Genomic DNA, 20,033 nt, shown 5'->3' on the forward strand with positions numbered 1-20,033 from the left:
GATAGATCAGAAATCACCAATACAACTCTTCAGTAAGATGAAGATTATGCCTGATAATTTTTGTATGCATCTGAGAGATGTGATGATATATTAAAAAACACTTGTTTTCTTGGCAAATGTTCACCCAATAATTAATTTTTAAAGAGAAAATGTGTGTGTGTGTGTGTGTGTATGTGTGTATGCGTGTGTGTATATTTTAGACCACAAGAAAAAATACATGGTAGTTTGGAGAAAAGAGGAAAGACAGAAATTGAAAAATGTGATGAATTGCTTAACAATTGTTGATTTTCTATTATGTAAAAGAATCTTAAGTAGCCCTTGATGCACAAGCACAATGAAGCCCCATAAAATGCAAATGTAAAAAGTTACATTAATTCTGTACCTCAGGTAGTGGTAAACATATCCTGCATATTTCCACACTGATGCAAAGTTGAGTTTCTGATACAGTGATATCCACAACTGAAATAAAATTCATAACATCCAGTATACAGCATTTTCATATATCCCTACTTTCCCTATAAGTGTATAAGACAAAATTTATAATGAATTCTAAAGCAGGACTGACCAAGTGACTTAACGGTCCATGAGTCCATAAAGTTTAAGTGAAATCACATTTTTTATTTTTTAATACATTTTAATCATTTTAATATTTTTTTAATAATTGCTTGTGGTTGCTTACATCTTTAAATATTGCTAAACAGGACCAGGACCAGGGGTGGGATTCAAATTTCTTAACAGCCGATTCTGTGGGTGTGGCCTAATTTGTGGGTGTGGCTTGGTGGTCATGTGACTGAGTGGGCATAGCTTTTATGTAAATATTGTAAATATTGATTTTTTTTTATTAAAAAGGAGCAACTTTTACCCAAAAGCAGGCAAAGCAGGCAGGCAGATTGAGTCGCTCATAGAATCACAGATTCACAGAGTTCTATCTATCTGCAATCGGCTATCTGAGTCTGTCACATAAAATTTGCTTGTAAGCAAACTCACAAAATTAACTCACAACACACCATGTATGTAAATATTGAATTTTTTTATTTAAAAAAAAGCAATTTTTACCCTAAAGCAGGCAAAGCAGGCAGGCAGATTGAGTTGATCACAGGATCACAGATTAATTTAGAGATCTCTCTATCTGCAATCAGCTATCTGAGTCTGCACTGAAAAGCTTCAGTCCTAAGAAAGGTTCGGTTCTGCTTTCTGCTCTCCAAGGATTTCCTGCTTTCTAGCTAATCTAAATCTCCTGGCAGAGCAGAACAGCTAATGGTGGGGGAGGCGGGGGGAAGATAAAATAGCAACTTACCAAACCAGGCAAGTTGGATGGCTCGCTTCCCAGGTAAGGAATGAGTGGGTGAGGCGGGCCGGGCCCAGCCAGTGGAGCAATTTGCCAGTTCTCCGAACTGGGGAGAATCATGTGTGCAGCGTTTGTAAGAAATCATCAGCTGTGCCACCTGGACAGCTGACAATTGCTGCGCTTGGGTGCGTTTAAAAATCCTCGTTTCCTGCTTTTTCAACCTTAGCTGTGCCGTGCAAAACAGCTGAGAAGGGAAAAGCAGGGAATAAAAGACAGCCTAGAGCCCGGGCAGGCGGGTGGGCCAAACACCAAACTGGTTAGGTGTCAGCTGCTCTTTCCAGCTACATGTTCTATAGAACCAGGCCAAACCGGTATCATCCCACCCCTGAACAGGACTAACAAGTAAACAAAGCAGTGGTATAGGTCTTCATTATTTGCTTGCATGGTGACTCTCAGTCTTGATTTCAGTCATTTTGATAGATAAATATATATGCCTAGCAGTTGCTCAACTGATAATCTCTGTAGGTTACATTTGATATACCATTGATTTTCTTCATTCTTCTTTTTTTTAACCAAGAGCATGTACAAAATATATCTAAGGTAATTCCAGGTCTTTAAGAGTGAAAAAAAATATTTATTCATAGTGTACTCACCAACTGCATTTTGCTTTCCCATCTGTGACAAAAAATTTCTCCCTTAAAAATATGAAAATACTGTATTATAACTCAAAGTTAAAACTTTTCGAAAGCAATGTCTGATGAGGAAAATATGTTTATATTTTGTTATACGTTGTTTATGTAATGCTTGCATTGCAACATATTCCTTATGTATTAAAAGAGGAATGTATTATTTGATAAATGGCCACAGGGAGAGAAGCATGATTGGGTCTGGGTGGTAGTTAACTCCTCCTTGGGAGAGGGAATGGTCCCATCTGTTCTTAAAGAGGCTTAAAGATCCTCCCCTCTGGCCTCCATAACTAAAGCTTGGGACCAAAGTCCATTAACTAAGATGACATGGCTCTGGTCTTCTTGCATTCTGATCCAGGTTCTATGTCAAGGCCCTAGGATTTCTCTACTTAACTGGGCCCCCAATCTTCTGGAGGAGGAGTCATGTCAGGTGGAAGCTTCTCATGAATGGCCATAAAAATCCTAGGGAAGAGATAGGAACTAAGACAGTGGTCCCAATTACCTGACGGTTCCTGGCAAGACAGTAACTACATCACTGCTCTTGAACCTGCTTTTTAAAAATGTACCATCCTTAAATACATATCATAACCTAGCTCAGCAATATTGAGTCAGCCAACCTAATTAGGGAATTGGTAGATTGCAATTTCAAGAGGAAAGTGCAGATTTTAATGGTATCTAAACATATTTATGTTGACCATAACTACATAAAATAAGCAATATGTATATTACTCACATACACATATAAAATATTGTGCAAACTTTCAGTTTTGAGGAATTTTCAGATGATAAAGAATTGGAGCTAGAAGCGGCTGATCTTGAAATTATACAGTCTACATTTGAAATATTTTCAGAAATGAAGAATCAGTTGAAGAATTTGTTTTCTATTTTATGATACCTAAACTGAGCCATTATTACTAGGCTAATAGAAATGTCAAATTTTTTGCAAAGCATAGGTGACTTGATAAACCACTATAATGACCATCATGACTTACCACCGTAATTGCAGGATCAATTACCATTGTAAGTTGAGGACTATCTGTACTCAGACTTATTGAACAATATTTTAACAACTATAGTTAATATTAAATATATGCATCATGCAGAACATATCTAACACTAAAAAAACATTTTCACTATCAGAGGTTCCAAATAATTACCTTGTATCAACAAGTGACCAGCTTGGTTCCAGTTAGGGGCAAGTTTAGCTCTAAGAGTATAAGAAAGGCAGACTTGAAAGATGGTTGGGGTAACTTTTTCTGGCATTCCTACCTAATAAATATACAAAAAAACCAAAACGCACTGTATTGCATTTTCTCTTTGCAAACATTGCCTCCTTAATAATTTGAATATTATTATGAAACACCTTACATTTAATCAAATGTAATCCATCTAGCAGAGCACATTGTATTCTCCAATGATTAAGAGTCAAACACAATAACCATGTTATTGCTTTTTCTTCAGTGAATAACCCTTACAGGATGTTCGGCCTGATAACATGTTCCACTGAGACTATAATTTGCATTCATGATTAACAAGACAGGAATAGACTTAAGTTAGGGCTGCATTGGGAGCAAAGGTTACATCCTCTCTTCTACTCTATTGGTCTCAATCAATATTATTCTCCTGTCATAATAATTATATACTAAGCAAAAATGCATCTATTCTAGGCTGACCTTCAGACAGAGATTGTTCTAGTCTCACAACCTCCTTCACTGATTTTAATATATAGAATCTTTCTGAAAAAGACATTTGTAAATTGGTTACTGTACAGTAAAGCATATGGCAAATTGCTTATTTAGGTCCAATATAATCCAGCTGATGTACTCATGATAAATTGCAAATCAAGTACTGAATGTTACAAATGGTAGGAATTGTATGACTGTTCTTAAAAAGTATGTTACACACATGAAGTAAAGAAATGTGCTAACTCCTAGAAGATTGTTGGAACTTCACACCTGTTTTGCTTTCTATTTCCTATCGGTATACCTTCAAAGGTTCTAGGGTGCCCTGGCAAGTCTTTGGTAAGGCAAAATTTTAATAATGGCAGCAATGCTATCACTGTAAAAGATACAGATAGTATCTAATTATCAAGCCATAAAATGACCCACAAATGACTCATAAAATTCATGCAAACCAGTATAATCACTTATCTATCAAGAAGAAAGATGCATGAAATTAGAAAAATCACATAAAACCACCAGAAAGACCGTTTTTCCACATTTATTTGTAAAATTACCTACATTCAGAATTAATTAAAAATAATTCAAACAATATCTAAAATAACAACAAAGGAATGATTATAATGGAAATGCTTAAAACTAAGGAAAATAATATAGTGCTGTTATTCATTTTCAATCATATAAACTTACATATTTATTGAAAAGCCTACTTTCTCTAAACCCATTTAGTAAACATATATTCCATATTTCTAGGAAGAAAGCCAAGTGTAAGAGTTACAGATATTTGTTCAGTAAAATCCAGTGATCCCACGATTACTGGTGGTAGAAACCAAAGATCCATGAAAGAAATAGATATATAACATCAGTAAAATATCTGAACAATGGTGTTGTTGTTTTACTACTGTAGTGTTACATTGTCAGTCAATATATTGAAGAATTGGTTGAGAAGAAAATTAGAATCCTCACTCCCTCTATTCCTGCTTCCAAAATCAGGAACGATGTTATGGCTGGCTGAACATAGAACACCATTTCCACCCCCTCCCGGCAGCTATCCCATCTGAATCAGAACAAGCAAAAAAGAAAAATGTTTCATAAGTAATCTGAACTCACTCCAGTGCCCCAGTATATTTTACAGAGAAATAATAGCAGTTGCAGGCATTACAGCAAAAGATTATTATCAAGTTATCTAACCATTCATGAAAAAACTCAAATTTAGATATATACCTTACAATTCAGATTTAAATATATACCTTACATTTAAAACAATTTGAGTTATACACCGAGTAAAAGAACCTTTATTATATTTTTAGCTAATTATCATCCTAACCTAAATTTCTGGTAGAGAGAGGCAAGGCAGATATACCCAATGGATGGTAAAAAGGAGCTAGGGCACTTACATTAAAAAATGTCCAAACATGTACAGATGCGTAACATAGAACCTACTCATATAATAAAACACAAACTGAGATTGTACTCATATATTAAAATACAAACTGAGGCAGATTAACAAAGCTACTGACCCAAGCATTATCAGGAGGCAAAGAATATTTCTCTTAGTGTAATTAATTGGGATACTGGTGAATATCCTGAGATCACAGGCACTGTCATAAGAGGGCACTGCACCGTTCAGCTTAATTTGGATATTGAGCTAGCATTTTTGCAAAAGAGCACTAAACCTTCTCTCAGAAATAGCTTGATTGAGGGGTCATAGGCACGGAGGACAGGTTTACAACATGCCAGATGATCCACACAAGCCTTCTGTGTTACCTGCGTCCTGTCACTATTTGTTGCACGTGCTAGACCCATGTTTTAAAATCATAGTTGCAGAACATTTCAGCATCTGCAACTTGTCACTTGCAAAGCTTTAAAGACAGCTAAATCTCACATTCCAGATACTTGCCTACTCTTGCCCAGCTTGTCCTATCACATACTTGTTTTTCCGATAGGCAGATAATACCCAGTGTGTGTGGGGGGGGGGGGAAATAAAGCCAAGAGAATCCATTAAATGTTTTTCATGGCTTGAGCTACATTGAAACTGATAAGGATGGTACCACTTGCCAGCCTTGCTATTGATGGAGAATAGAACTTGACAATCTGGGTAGTACAATTTATGACAGGCTATTTCTATGTAGATTCTATGCCTGGAGGAATGAACATGGACAGAACATTAAAAAGTATAAAACCTAAAACATATAGCAGTCTCGTAAGGGGGCCATAGATAAACACAAAGTACCACTTACCAGAAAGCAAATTGATGAAGCTGTCTCCCACTTCCTTTAGACTTTCAGGATGCTCTCTACCATCTTAACTTACTTACAGGTAGTCCTCTAGTTATGACCATAATGGAGCCTGCCCATTATGGCTGTAAATCAACATGGCCATATTTTACAACCTTTTTTGTGGTAGTTGTTAAGTGACTGCCGTGGTCATAAAGCAAACCAATGGTTTCCTATGTAGCTGGTCTTGCCTAAAACAGGAAGCAACTGCTGGTTTCCAGCAAAAGTGTAATAAAACATGGTTATGTGACCGCAAGATGCTGCAAATGGTCATAAATGTAGCCCACTGCCCAAGTGCAGTCATGTGACTGGCTGGGGGGGGGGGCAACCAATGAAACTTTGAATCTAAGTCATAAGTAGCTCTCAAGTAGGTCTGTTGGATTGGAGAGAAAGGGATTACAAGAGAATAACTAGGTACACAGTAAGAAATACACTGAGCTATTTGTACAGCCCACTCATGGCTCCCAGCCCTGAGAGCACTCTTTTCAAAGTGTATTCCCCATCTTACTTTCTTGTAATTCTTCCTTCTTAAAAATGATATACACATTTTCAACCACAATTGGAAGAAAAACATATATATTATTATTTTCTGATTGATCCATTAGGCTTTGACATCCTGTTCATTGACATATATTTTTATTCATGAAGCCTAAAATTACCACTGAATGGATGTATGTCACCAAATTTTCAGTAAAGCCATCTTGGCCAACATCTATACAGTGTATGGCCTAAGACAGGGTGTCAAACTCGCATCATCATGTGACGTATCAGGACTTTTTTCCCCTTCGCTAAACCAGGTGCGGGCGGGGCCAGCACATGACGCATTCGGCCAGCGGGCCATGAGTTTGCTACCCCTGGTCTAAAATATATTTTTTAGTTTATCATGGATACTCTTGTACACAGATCAATCTGAATGCATAGTTAAGTAAAAGTTCTGTGCAAGGTTTGACACAGTTATAAATATATTTTTGCTACTTTGTCATTACAGCTTATTAGCATGGCTTAAAAAGAAAGGTCCACTTTGATCCTGTAAATCAGGATTGGATAATTCATGGCCATGGACCATGTAATATCTCTAGCACCCCATTTCCAACCCTTTCTTCCCCAAAATTGCAATGCCAAAATTACCAGCACTAGCCAATTTTCAGGAACACAGTTTCAGGCCATCTTTAAACGCTTAGGTAATGAATTTAAGGTTGAAAATGGTAGTGTTTTCCAGAGGCTCCCCACTTCTTTTTAATTGTTATTGCTTCCCTCAAAGGCATAACACCTTTGGTCAAGCCCCTTACAGTGACATAATTATAATACGAGATTATTCTTATGGTTCTCCGATAGGTTGGGAGACAACTTGGAATCCCTGCACATCAGATCTGCCATCACTTACACCTACTTTCCATAATTTGGTCAGCTTCCAAATATTTGGATTTCAGTTACCAACCAAAAAAAACTCTGATCTCATCCTGACCTAACCCTACAGCAACATGCCCGCTCCCGTACACTACGCACAGAACTCAAAAATTGTCTAGACCAGTGGTGGGATTGAATTTTTTTTACTACCAGTTCTGTGGGCATGGCTTGATGGGCATGGCAGGGGAAGGATGCTGTAAAATCTCCAGTCAGAGGGGGTATTTGCCAGTTCTTGAACGACTCCAAATTTCCACTACCGGTTCTCCAGAACTGGTCAGAACCTGCTGAATACTGCCTCTGGTCTAGACAGTGGAGAGAAGGACCTGTACATTGATTACCGTGCAGACTGTATCAAAAGAAAGTCACACAACCCACAACTCAGCATCCAACCCTACTTCAACCAATCCACCATCACCCAAGACTAGGCACCCCCCCCCCAACTACCTCAATTTAAACTACAACTGGCCTTAAATGCAAGCACTCAATGCAAGAAACCTTGTAAATAAAATACCTTGAATTTCTCCTCTTACTAAATACGGCTAAATTCGACATCGTATTTGTCTGTGAAACATGGCTCAACGCATCTCTCCCTGACTCCATTATCTCAGTAAGAGACTATCATGTTTACCAATCTGATCGTGAAATCCATAGAGGAGGTGGTGTTGCTATCTTCTATAAAAAGTCCTTACATTTAAAAGACATCCAAGTTACCCAAGAGCTTGCTCTTCCTGAGACCACTATCTGTGAACTGACCTTAAATATCATGTTTTGGTTCTTACTATGTTACAGCCCCTGATTATGACATCAAACATGTAAACAAGCTAAATTCACTACTAACATGGGCAGCATCCTGCCCACATGCTTTTATCTCTCTTGGTGACTTCAACCTACCTCATATTAACTGGACCCTAAATGAATGTACAACTGAACCCATACATGCAACCTTCTACAATGCTGTAACAAATATGGGATTGGAACAACTAGTAACCAACAACACTAGACTTAACTTAACTTAATGTAAATTGAATTCAAACTATTGCAGAAGATGAGATCGAGGCAGTTGTTAAAACTGCCTCAATCTCATCTTCTGCAATAGTTTGAATTCAGTTTACGGAATACAAATTAAAGAACCCTTTTCCAACAGTGACCACAACATGATTGACTTTTGTCTCAACATACGTCCACACGAAAATAATCACAATGACAAAATCCCCAATTATAACTTCAAAAAAGGCAACTATGATCTTATAATCAATGATCTCTCTTCACTTGATTGGCAATTTCTGGATGCAATACTGTTGAAGAACATTACAACATATTCTTACTGGAAATCAAAAGAGCCATCAAACTATATGTACCAATAACAACTCCCAAATCCAGGAAAAACAGATTACCCATAACAATAAGGAAGCTTCAATCCAAAAAGAGATCACTTTGGCGAAAAAACAAATCTGGTCACGTTGCCAACTTCAAAAGCTGATACAAAAATCTATGCCACCAGATAAAAACTGAACACACTAATTATCACATTAAACAAGAGGAAAACCTTCTACACACAAATTCCACCCGTGCTTTCTACAATTTTGTAAACAACAAACTAAAAGACTCAAGGTCCATCCCACCACTGAAAGGACCTAATGGCAAAGATTGCAATGATGACACCATCAAAGCAAACCTCTTTAACACATTCCTTGGCTCAGTATTTGTAAACAGCAATGATCTAATACATAAAGATTTTACAGAAGACATTGTTGAAAAAGCACTGCACAATCTAAAATCATCTCTATCTATTGGACCGGATGGAATATGTGCCTACTTCTTAAAAAAGCTATCCACTGCCATAGCTGAACCTCTAAGCATAATCTTTGAAAAATCTTTCAGGACCAGCTCCTTGCCTAACCTATGGTCACAAGCCACGGTCATTCCATCTTCAAAAAGGGAGATCCCAGCCTAGTTGAAAATTACAGACCAATCTCCTTATGCTGCATCACCTGTAAAGTCATGGAATCAATTATTAACCAATCTATTTTCCTCCACTTACAGACAAACAACCTACTCTCTAATAAACAATTTGGTTTCAGAAAAAAACTATCATGTAATCTGCAACTCTTACACCGCAAAAACATATGGACTACACAACTCAATCAGGGCAAAACAATAGACACAATCTACATAGACTTCTGTAAAGCCTTTGATTCACTGGTACATGACAAACTACTACTAAAACTAAAATCTTATGGTATCTCTGGATACCTGCATAACTGGATAGAAGCATTCCTGTCAAACAAACAACAAATGGTCAAAAGTGGGAGCGTCATATCAAATTCTGTACCTGTCAACAGTAGTTTCCCCCAACTCTCTTCATACTCTACATAAATGACCTCTGTGATCATATTAAGAGCAATTGCGTTCTCTTCGCTGATGATATAAAGCTATTCAACACCACAGACAATACTACTACCCTCCAAAAAGACCTTGACTATGTATCAGAATGGTCAATCAAGTGGCAACTTCAAATCTCAACAAATAAGTGCTCTGTCTTACATATTGGCAAAAAAAAAAAAAAACAAAAACCCAGAAAATAAAATACCAGCTAAATAGTCAAGACCTTGTTGAGGATCCAAACTCTGTCAAGGACTTTGGAGTACTCATCTCTAATGATCTAAGTGCTAGAGCCCACAGTAACTACATAGCCAAAAAGGTATTAAGAATTGTTAATCTAATCCTACGTAGCTTCTTCTCTGGTAATATCACACTACTAACTGGAGCATGCAAAACATTTGCTAGACCTATATTTGAATACAGCTCATCAGTCTGGAACCCATATCATGTATGTGATATTAACACAATTGAAAAAGTCCAGAAATATTTCACAAGAAGAGTTCCCCACTCCTCTACTCATTGCAGAATACCTTATGCTACCAGACTTGAAACCCTAGACCTAGAAAACCTAGAACTACGCCGCCTCTGGTCTGATCTAAATATAGTATATAAAATCATACATTGCAATGTCCTACCTGCAAACGAATACTTCAGCTTCAACCATAACAATACAAGATCAAACAATAGATACAAACTCAAGGTTAACCGTACCAAACTTGACTTCAGAAAATATGACTTCAGCAACAGAATGGTCAATGTTTGGAATACTCTACTTGACTCTATGGTTTCTTCCCCAAACCCCAAAAACGTTAACCTTAGACTGTCTACTATTGACCTCATCCCTTCCTAAGAGGCCTGAAGGGGCGTGCATACGCGCACCAATCATGTCTACCGCACCAATCCGTGTCCTATTGTTTCTTTTTATTTTTCTTATAAGTATCTATCTTATGTATTCAAAACTATGTTTATTCTTATACCTGTATCTTGTAAGCGATTGACAAATCAAATAAATAAAAAATAAAAATAAATTGTCCAGTTAGCATGTTGATTGCTAAGAAATCTCGGAGATGAATTTGATACAGAAAGTATTGCCAAGTTTGCGGAATAATATATCATCAATATTGGATATGAATTGCATTGAACTAAATGCCCATATTATGTCATAAAATGAAATTAAAATATCTAAAACTCAGATACAGTAAACAAGCATTCAATTTTTTCATATTTAAGTACATAAAATGTAATTTTCCAACAACCTGTAACAATATACATGCATCTTGTATATAGAAGAACAACCAGAAAAAATAATGTTCATGACTTACTGTAGCTCCGTGTTTGTCCACATAAACTTGAAATGTTCCTGATTTGTAAAAGGGTATCTAAAACAAGCAAAAAATAAGTTTCAGCATATATTTCCTTTTTAAACTCTTTTTTTGTCTTTTACCTATTCTTGAATAAATCGTCCTGAAACATGAATCCTTTGGGAAATACAAGTGAAAGGTATTGTTTCTACTATAGGACAGGCCCTTGGCAGTTTTTCATTTAGAAGAAAATAGAAGAAACTCATTTCTCAAATAGAAGAAACTCATTTAATACTATTGTTAACATGTCCAAAATTGAAACCAACTGAGCATTTTAATCTGAAAGACAACTTCCATAAAATATGTAAGAAATCAAGAGAGACAAATCAGAGCTTCTGAGATGTAAATTTGTAATTAAGAAAATGTAGCCTTTAAGAACAGAAAAATAGGGAGGAGCTATTGAATAAACAGGTTGACTGATGCAAAGTTATGATAAGATTCAGGGCACATTCACATAAGAGAGATTTCACTTTTTCCCTGCCATCTGTCTGTCATAAGCCAACCTTTGAAGGCAACCTTATTATGATTTGAATTTGAATTTGCTTCAGAGCTGCGTGACCAATAGGGCAATTTTAAAAAATGAAACTCAAACCTTTAACTACCACAGCCTCAGAAATCAGAAAAAACCTCTTATTCCCATACCACCTAAATGAGAAAACAAATAGTTTACTTTCACTCCCTGCTTTCAAACACATTGTATGCATTTATGTGGCTCTCTGCACAGACAGACAGACAAACAGACAGAAATTAGTAAATTGGAGGAGTAACTCTAACCCTAACCCTAACCCTAACTCTACAAATGATTGTGGGATACAAGTACTCTAGATAGCAGTTCCTTGGATTTAGAGCTTTGTGAGATGACAGAATAGCCATCTTGCTCAAATCATGGTTGGAACTTTTGAAAGGACATTAAGTAATGTATACTTCCCTTTCTAATCACTTTTGGAAATTTCTGGTTAACTGCTTTTCAGCTATTAGAAACCTTTGAATCATGTCTGATTGTACCTGATGAGTTTTTTTTTAATCCTTTGTAAGTTTCAGCTACAAGTGTAACAACACATTTTTTAATGAACAGCAAACAGCCAATTAAAACTTTGATTTTAGAAAGTTATAAACAGTTAAGGGTACAAATAAATTTTAAATAAGAGTTTGAAATTGATTATAAAGAATTCTTCCCATAGGAAAATGCTTTTGTTTTGAACTTTTAAAAAACATAAGATTTAAACAACTGGACTCTAGAGGGAACCAAAGATGAAAATTAAAGGACAACACAAACTCAACCAATAATTACAGAATGATGCAAAATATTCTAACATTGGATATAATGAAGGATATTTTTGAAAAATGGATTCTGACGTTAGCATTAACAGTGATAGCTGCCTACATGGAAACTTTATGTCTAAAATATGTTATGGAGGAAAAACACATTTGGATTTACAAATCAGTTTGTTAAAGTTTCAAAGAAACTCAAGAGAAGGAACAAAGAAAAAATGAAAACATATCCAGTTCTACAACATTATTTGAATGGACACAAACTGATACGGAGAAATGGAAGGAATATAAAGTTGGTTTATCTGATCAAGGTTAAAACAGATGTTATTTTTTTCTGATAACCCTTAATAGACTTTTGCTGGAGACTGAAGTAACAATGCTTTATATATTTGTTTATAGATAAGAGATGATTTATGGGAAGTAAAAACTCATCTGTTGTATTTTAAGAGGTGATAAGTTGCTAAAATTGTTTCTACTTATTGTGAGAATAGATGAGAAGCCACTTCTTTATATATTTTTTATTTTTCTTTACTATATTCTTATTATCCTTTCCTTTTTTTGCATCTTTTGCTCTTTTTTCAAGTTTGTATTAGTTTTTACTGTATAATCTTATAAAGTATAAGTGCAATAATATTAAGATTAAAACTTAATATAATTATTATAAAAAGAACATTGCAATTTTCAGATAAAATCAAATATAACATTAACAGGGATTATAAAATCAATCAGAAGCATTAAGATTGGGTTTCATGACAAAGTTAGACATATTCCTTCCTTAACATCTTAAATTGCAGCAGAAGTTGAGCAAAATGTTCCTGCAATCAGGATTTGGGAAATAAAACCAACATAAAAGCAATCCACCTAGTCATTTTGTTTACTTATGGAGGACAAGATGAAATTCAAGAGACATCTAACACGCAAGGGAGAGGAAGACTGAAAGGGCATATGAAGAACAAAAATAGCACTGTTTCCTGTTGATGAATAAAGAACAATAAAAGGCTGATCAGGTGTATTTTATAGTAGGTAAAATATGTTATGATAAATATTGATAAGTTCTTAGGTCTTTTTTTATCCATTTAGTATAAATTGAGGGTGTGAAATACATATCTGCTTACCTTCAGTAGGCTAAAAGGGAAAAATGCTTTTTGAAACAAAGCACTCTAAGAGATATGTAAGAGCTTCCTATTGACTAACTATACATTTTTAAGCTGCATAAACTGAAATTCTTTTTATTATTTTTAATTAATAACATTTAATATTTCTGACCGTCATAATTACTAAAATTTGATTCAGTGTTCCAGGAACAGGTGAAGAAATGATACCTTGACACAGCAGCAGGAGTTGCCTAGGAAAATATTAAAAGCTTGTCATTAATCTTAATAATTTTATACTTTTAATTAAGATTTGTATATAAGGCATGGAATCTTTAAAACTTGCTAACAAATATTTTTTTTCTTTGACAAGAGAGGAAGGTAATAAAAATAAACAGGTAATCATACAAACGATATATTAAATTTAATATTTACTAATTTACTATTAAACTAATTTGGCCTACTTCTTTTTCTTGACCTTACTAAGTTTGGAATGCTTCCACAAGCATTAAAATCAATGGCCCTTGCCTCCCAAATTAAGAATCACAATGATAGCATTCCAGCCCTCAAAGTTTTATCCCTGAAGGGAAAAAATCCTAACCCTTTTTAGTAGAGTTTTTAAAAAATCTTAACAGCTTAAACTTCTTCTAATAATAAAAGCAAACATCATAAGACATAGAAAATAAGCAAAAATAAAAAAGAACTTTGTTCTAATGAACTGTTACTCTGCTGTTCTCATTATTCATTATTGTATGCAAATCCTACTGGTCCAGTTCTAAAATTATGCCAGCACTGGATAGCAAAAATTGATGTGCCAGTTATTCTATTGAAAGTAGAATTGGAATAACATTTACTTAAATTGAAACTGAAACCGAATTTGGAGATTCCTCTTCACACGAGACATTTATACCATTATAAAAGAGACTAGGTTTTTAAAATAAAAGCTTTATTTTTGCTGGTTTTTTTAAATATGTGCAATTATAAAGCTGAGTTCAATCATAAAGGTAAAAAATCTTTTTCCATAACAAAAGCATCAAATTCTGCTTGCAATCAGGTAGGTGTGGCGGCCTGTGGCAGTGGTGGGATTCAATTTTTTTGCTACTGGTTCTGTGGGCATGGCTTGGTGGCAGGTGAAGGATGCTGTAAAATCTCCAATCAGAGGTAGTATTCACTACTCAAAATTTCCGCTACCGGTTCTCCAGCACTGGTCAGAACTTGCTGAATATCACATCTGGCCTGCGGGCTGGATTAGTTATGCTCTGACCATGTCCACCCAAGCTCCATGAAGGGGGAAAAAACCCACAGAATATCCCGTGACAGCAATAGGAAGCTGTGAGTTTGATACCTGTGAGGTGTTAAAATATGAACTGTATTAAAGTATGCAAATGAAAGAATTGCTACAGTTTGAGCTACAACTAACATGTTTCAAATGCAACTTAACATTGACAGAACAAGAGTCATTCTTTGTGTCACCAGGCATAATCAATGCAAAGCTTTATTTCTATTAATTATAACAGCTGTTCATTTTAAGCATCATAATTCTGGGTGGCTTACAAACAGCAATAAATGCAGTAAAAGTATAAAAACTCCCCATGTCATCCCTCCCCTTTAGCAAAAACTTTATTGGCTTCAATCTCACTCTACTTCAGTGCTTGTATTAAATCTGGATTTTCAAGGCTTCACAGGAATGTGATGGCAAACCTTTTGCACTTGGTTTGTCAAGTATTTGGAAAATGCCTAACTTGACTCTGGTGTCATGTCTCTCACACACATATATCCCAAACAAAAGGGAAACGTTTTTTAAAAAATGTACATTAATTAAAAACATGCCAATGATGTGTGTATTGTATAAATAAATACAAAATTTAAATACATGTAAAACGAACTCATTTTTGGAGAGTCTAGAGCAGGGGTGTCAAACTCATGTCACGGTAGCATCAGGTGATGTATTGGGACTTTCTCCCCTTCCTTAAACCAGGCGTGGGTGTGGCCAGCATGTGATGCATTTGACAGCCCGGATCTAAAGACCCCATTCTCATGTGGCCTCTGCAGCATCACTCCATGACAGAAAGGGGCATGCTTTCGAGAACAGTTGTTTTCAAGTGTTCATGAATGTTGGTATGTCATCCAAACATCATGGCATGTCACCTTTGAAAAATGGGTCATAGTTTCACCATCATTGGCCTGCCTGTCATCTGGTGTATGCCTGTCAGATTTCAGGAAGAAAGGTGTAATTAAGTCAGATTCTGTGCTGACAATGCTTTTAATCAAAATATGGTAAACCTAAGCAATGTGTCATCCTGTATTTTATACTTTTTTAAACTTAATCTATTTCAAATTTTACTTGCACATCTTCCATTGCTCCGTTCTAACTTCAGTTGCTGCCAGTTGAGAACTCAGTATAATCTTCAAAGCATAAAGCTTCTGCAGTTCAGGTAGACTGCTGAAAAACAGTGACTGACTTCTAACATCATTCATTTTGTTTGCTAACCATGAGAAGGTAATCCAATCTGTAATATAAAAATGTGGTTGTCAAAAAGATTTAAAGATATGATACAACTCAAGCTATTAGAAAGCTATTTTAATGTCATTCTCTTTGATAGTGAAGTTGGATGTTTGAATGTAGTACTTATCAATATGAAACATGGTGTTCTAAGCCAAAACATTCTTGTTATCTTATTTTATGCCTAAATTGGATCATTTTAATAAATCCCATTAGTACTTCAGTATGACATTTTGAAATTCTTTGCAAATGGCTCAAAGTATATTTTAACTATTCAGAAGCAAGTCCTATTCTTCAACTCATAAAGCTAGTACTAAAGGTAACCCATTGACTTGGTTGTGAGAAGCAAGCAGGAGGTTGCTTTGCTTAATGACCATGGGATGTAGTTAATGATGGCAACTGGGCCTGCAGGGATTGCTGTTGCTAAGCAATGCCATCATAATTTATGACCATGACACTAAGTGATGGAAATTCCAAACTCAATTCCTGTTGTAAGTTGAGGTCTACCTGTACTGTATAGATACAAGTAGTCTTCACTTAGCAATCACAACTGGTACCAGCAACTCCATCACATGCAACATGGTTGTTAAGTGAGACGTTATGTGATTGTATTGATTTTATGACATCAGTTCTGCTGTGGTTATTAAGCATGATATTACTTCAAGTTGCAATTTTACTGCTGGCTTCTCCATTGACTCTGCTTGTTGAAAGCCAGTTGTGAACATGCAAACTGTTGTAAATGCCCCCAGGTTCTACAACAGATAAGACTGGTTTTTCAATCACAGAAATGCATTAGGGCCCCTTAGGAAACCAAAGTTTTCAGGATGTAACAGATTAAGATCCTATAATGTCAGGCAGCAGTGCAATTGGCTGGAAAGTACTAATAATTTAATTAAGGTCACAAAGCTGAGTTTGTTAACTTTGCCCAACACTTATTAGGGTAGTGCTGCACCAAGGAAAAAGGATGCTCAGGAAGAGATATCAAGTTAGATATCTGAAAAGCTGAACAGTATTTAATTATGCTATGCCCGCTGGAGACATGAAGACAAATTGCTTGAAGTTTGATAACCCTATTGGAAATTAACTAGAATATAAGACCAAGTAATAAAAAAAAACCTTATGTTGATTTATAGCTATCATTTTCAGTCATAATTTCTATCTGCAGGTCTTACCACACAGATTTTAAAAACTGAAGCAAAGTTGATTTGACTGTCTTAAAATAATTATTTCATCTAAAAAGTTAAAAGGGCAGAATACTTAGAATGTCAGAAATATTTTTTTCTCAAAGGTGTGAGAGAAAAACGTGATGGAAACCATTTATCCCCACCCCCACCCCTGATTATTACAAAATATGGTAACCTTAGAACTGCTACTTTAGAGTTGCTTTAACTTTTTTTGTCTCCAGGCCTAAACCTGACAGCCTGGGAAAACCTGAAAAACATGAACTAAACCACATAGCTTTTGTTTCTCTTCCTACAAGATAAGCTGGGAGCATTTTGTTCATCAAATATATTTGTTGACCAGAGGAAATCTAAGCAATTAATATTTGTTTTAATATGGCTGAGTCACCACAGGTTTAATGGGAGCAAAACCTTCCTTCTGCTTTATATCATCTATCTTCTCAGTCTTTAATGCTGAAAAAAGAGAGCAAATGATGTACTTTGGGGAACTTTTCACATAAATAAATATTCCACTAAGTAAGGCATCAAGTGCTTAAGTAGCCTAGTTTGACTAGAAGGGCATGTTTTGCATGCCCATTGTGAAATCCATTTAAAGACTATATCAAGTTGATGGATGAGTCACAACTGTCTGAAAAGTCATGTTACTGTAGGAAAACTGCCACTGAAGAACGATCTCAGTTAGGAAACGCAGTAGGCCATATTACTTGTACGATTTCTCCAGCTCCAAAACGCTGGGAAAAATATGTAGACAAGAAACAGGCTATCTTAAAAAAAAAAAAAAACCGCGGGAAAATGTTGTGAGGCAATAGAAAGGACGCCAGGAATGGCGCACAATGGAGATGGACAATAAAGGCAGAAGCAGGAGTGAAAGACAAAGGCGCAGAGAAGGAGCAAACCACGCGGGGAAAGTCGTCGATTTGACTTTAAAAATCCGTCTTTTTGTTTCCTTGCACTTCACGTTTTTCTGTTATGCCCCGAAACGCTCAAGAGAGGAAAAGTACGCACGTGATTTAGCAAAAGCGAATGTATGGCGATGTATGTATGTACAAGTATGTTTAGCAAAAGGATCTGTCGTACAATTCAATGCCGCGGAAAGATGGGCGCTGACTAGTATCGCAACCCCGGATTCGGCTGAGTTGCCGGTCCAAAGTTCACCAGCACGTGATAACCTTCAGCCTTTGGGGCAGCCTCGAGGCACTCCGGAGTTGGGGACAGAAAGCGGGATTACGCAACCCTTTTCCTTCTGATTTGTAGAGGGGAAAATGTCCCGGCTTTTAAGAAGATCTTAAATCTGATTCTGACGTTACAGTAGATTACGTAATTGCTGTCGAACTGCTGGACAAGTGGTTTTAGTGCCACGAGGAAATAAATATGAGGCGCCTCCGTAAAAACATATAGAAATTAAAACATTTTTTAATTTCTGTAATCTCTGATCATCCTGAGTGATAGCGCAGGTAACTAACTATTCAGAAGTTTGTTTTGAGCTTTATTCCCGAATAAAGATATTGTCCAACTGTAAGAAGATTGGGTTTATTTTATTTTTTCTAAATCGGAGCAGCTATTTTTGATTTTCACATGTTTTGACAGTCCACCAATTGTTCAGCTTGATCATAGTGGATTGCATTATCAGGATTTCGGAAAACTGTAGCACATATAAAGTGGGATAATTCTAGTTCAAAACTATACGTTTGTGTCCTATGCAGTTCAAATAAAAAGACTAAACAAAGTTACCTATTTTGCAAATACATAACTACACGTGAGCAGATACTTTTAGCTCTGTTAATTGTGGTAAAATGTCACAAATTTGTCCCCAAAATTTGAAAGGTTGAAGTTGAAACTTTCTGCTGTCCCACAAGAAAGTTATACTGAATTTACATTTCAGGTTTTCTCATCCTATTTCATTCACCTTGCCGCCCATCAAAAAAGTGGGATTGGTATTGGAAATATTCAAAATACCCAGGGAAGCCAGATTTTGCATCTTTTTGCCTTTTATTTTTTCTTGTGCCAGAATGTTTTGTCTGATTTATTACTCTTGAAAACAAAGGCTGTTATCTGAGAATTTGCAGCTTTAAAAAGTTGTATTTGAGAAGATATTAAACCCAAGTCATTGCCATATTAGTCTTTGTGCTGTAACAGTTTGTCCACATTTCAACATCACTATTTACATTGCAATAAAGTATCAGGAAAATGCAGGTGTGTAATTGGTTTAAAGAAATTATCTTTCAACCATGAAGAGTCTGGCCATAGTGAGATATTTGTTGTATAAATGATGGTGTTAGAAAGCATCATGTTGTAAGCTGTCTAGAGTCACTTGTTAACGAGATGGGAGTCATATAAATGTAATAAATAAATATAGAGACAATAAAGTCTTTAGGTGATTCTATGCCACTACTGTTCAACTTAGACACAAAAGTTTACATCAATCACAAATTTACATCAATTTTGAACAGCCAAATTATACCCAACTAGAAATAAAAATAAAAAAGAACCAGACCTCTCAGCAAAAATTACTTTTATTAGTGATAAACTTTTGTGGACAATGCAGTTGGCTTTGGATATACTTTAATGTACCACAAATATTCATTGAACAACTTTCCATCGGTAACGTGCAAAAAACATTTCGCAACACCAAAAACAAATTAACATGCCATTTGATAACAGATAAACAGTTTGTTTCCCACGGTCGAAGTAATACCTGTGGTACAATTTATAATTCGCATCGCCGGGTTCCGTTTTCTGCTTCGTTGTCTCTGCTCTTTGCACGAGTTTTATCTCTATATTACTTTCGTCAATTGCTCCTCCCCTTCTCTTCTGGCGTAAGAAAGCAAGAGTTTCTTGGAATCTCGCAGCGCTGATTCAGAAAACCAACCCAGCAGCAGCCAGTCAACCAATAAGAAGCCGACAAAG

General features: G+C 36.0%; 1 protein-coding gene across 10 annotated transcripts in view; it reads right to left on the reverse strand.

Moving 5' to 3' along the window:
* Positions 1–20,003, reverse strand: part of C3H18orf63 (chromosome 3 C18orf63 homolog) — a 33,687-nt gene extending 13,684 nt beyond the window's left edge. The window contains exons 1-7 of one of the 10 annotated variants that reach the window (XM_087931010.1): positions 19,822–19,942; positions 15,787–15,952; positions 13,618–13,696; positions 11,041–11,097; positions 3,132–3,243; positions 1,942–1,983; positions 383–459 (exon numbers count right to left, since the gene is read on the reverse strand). In XM_087931010.1, the coding sequence (XP_087787136.1) occupies positions 383–459; positions 1,942–1,983; positions 3,132–3,243; positions 11,041–11,097; positions 13,618–13,696; positions 15,787–15,952; positions 19,822–19,846 (558 nt within the window). In that variant the 5' untranslated portion in view covers positions 19,847–19,942. Of the gene's footprint in view, positions 1–382; positions 460–1,941; positions 1,984–3,131; positions 3,244–11,040; positions 11,098–13,617; positions 13,697–15,786; positions 15,953–18,131; positions 18,296–19,821 lie in introns of those variants that run through there. The other 9 variants (XM_087931018.1, XM_087931012.1, XM_087931015.1 and 6 more) reach the window with 9 other exon arrangements.
* Positions 20,004–20,033: the final 30 nt, after the last annotated feature.

The sequence above is a fragment of the Pseudonaja textilis genome, chromosome 3, assembly GCF_049901715.1.
Source record: "Pseudonaja textilis isolate UNSWEBS1 chromosome 3, rPseTex1.2, whole genome shotgun sequence".
NCBI lineage: Eukaryota > Metazoa > Chordata > Lepidosauria > Squamata > Elapidae > Pseudonaja > Pseudonaja textilis.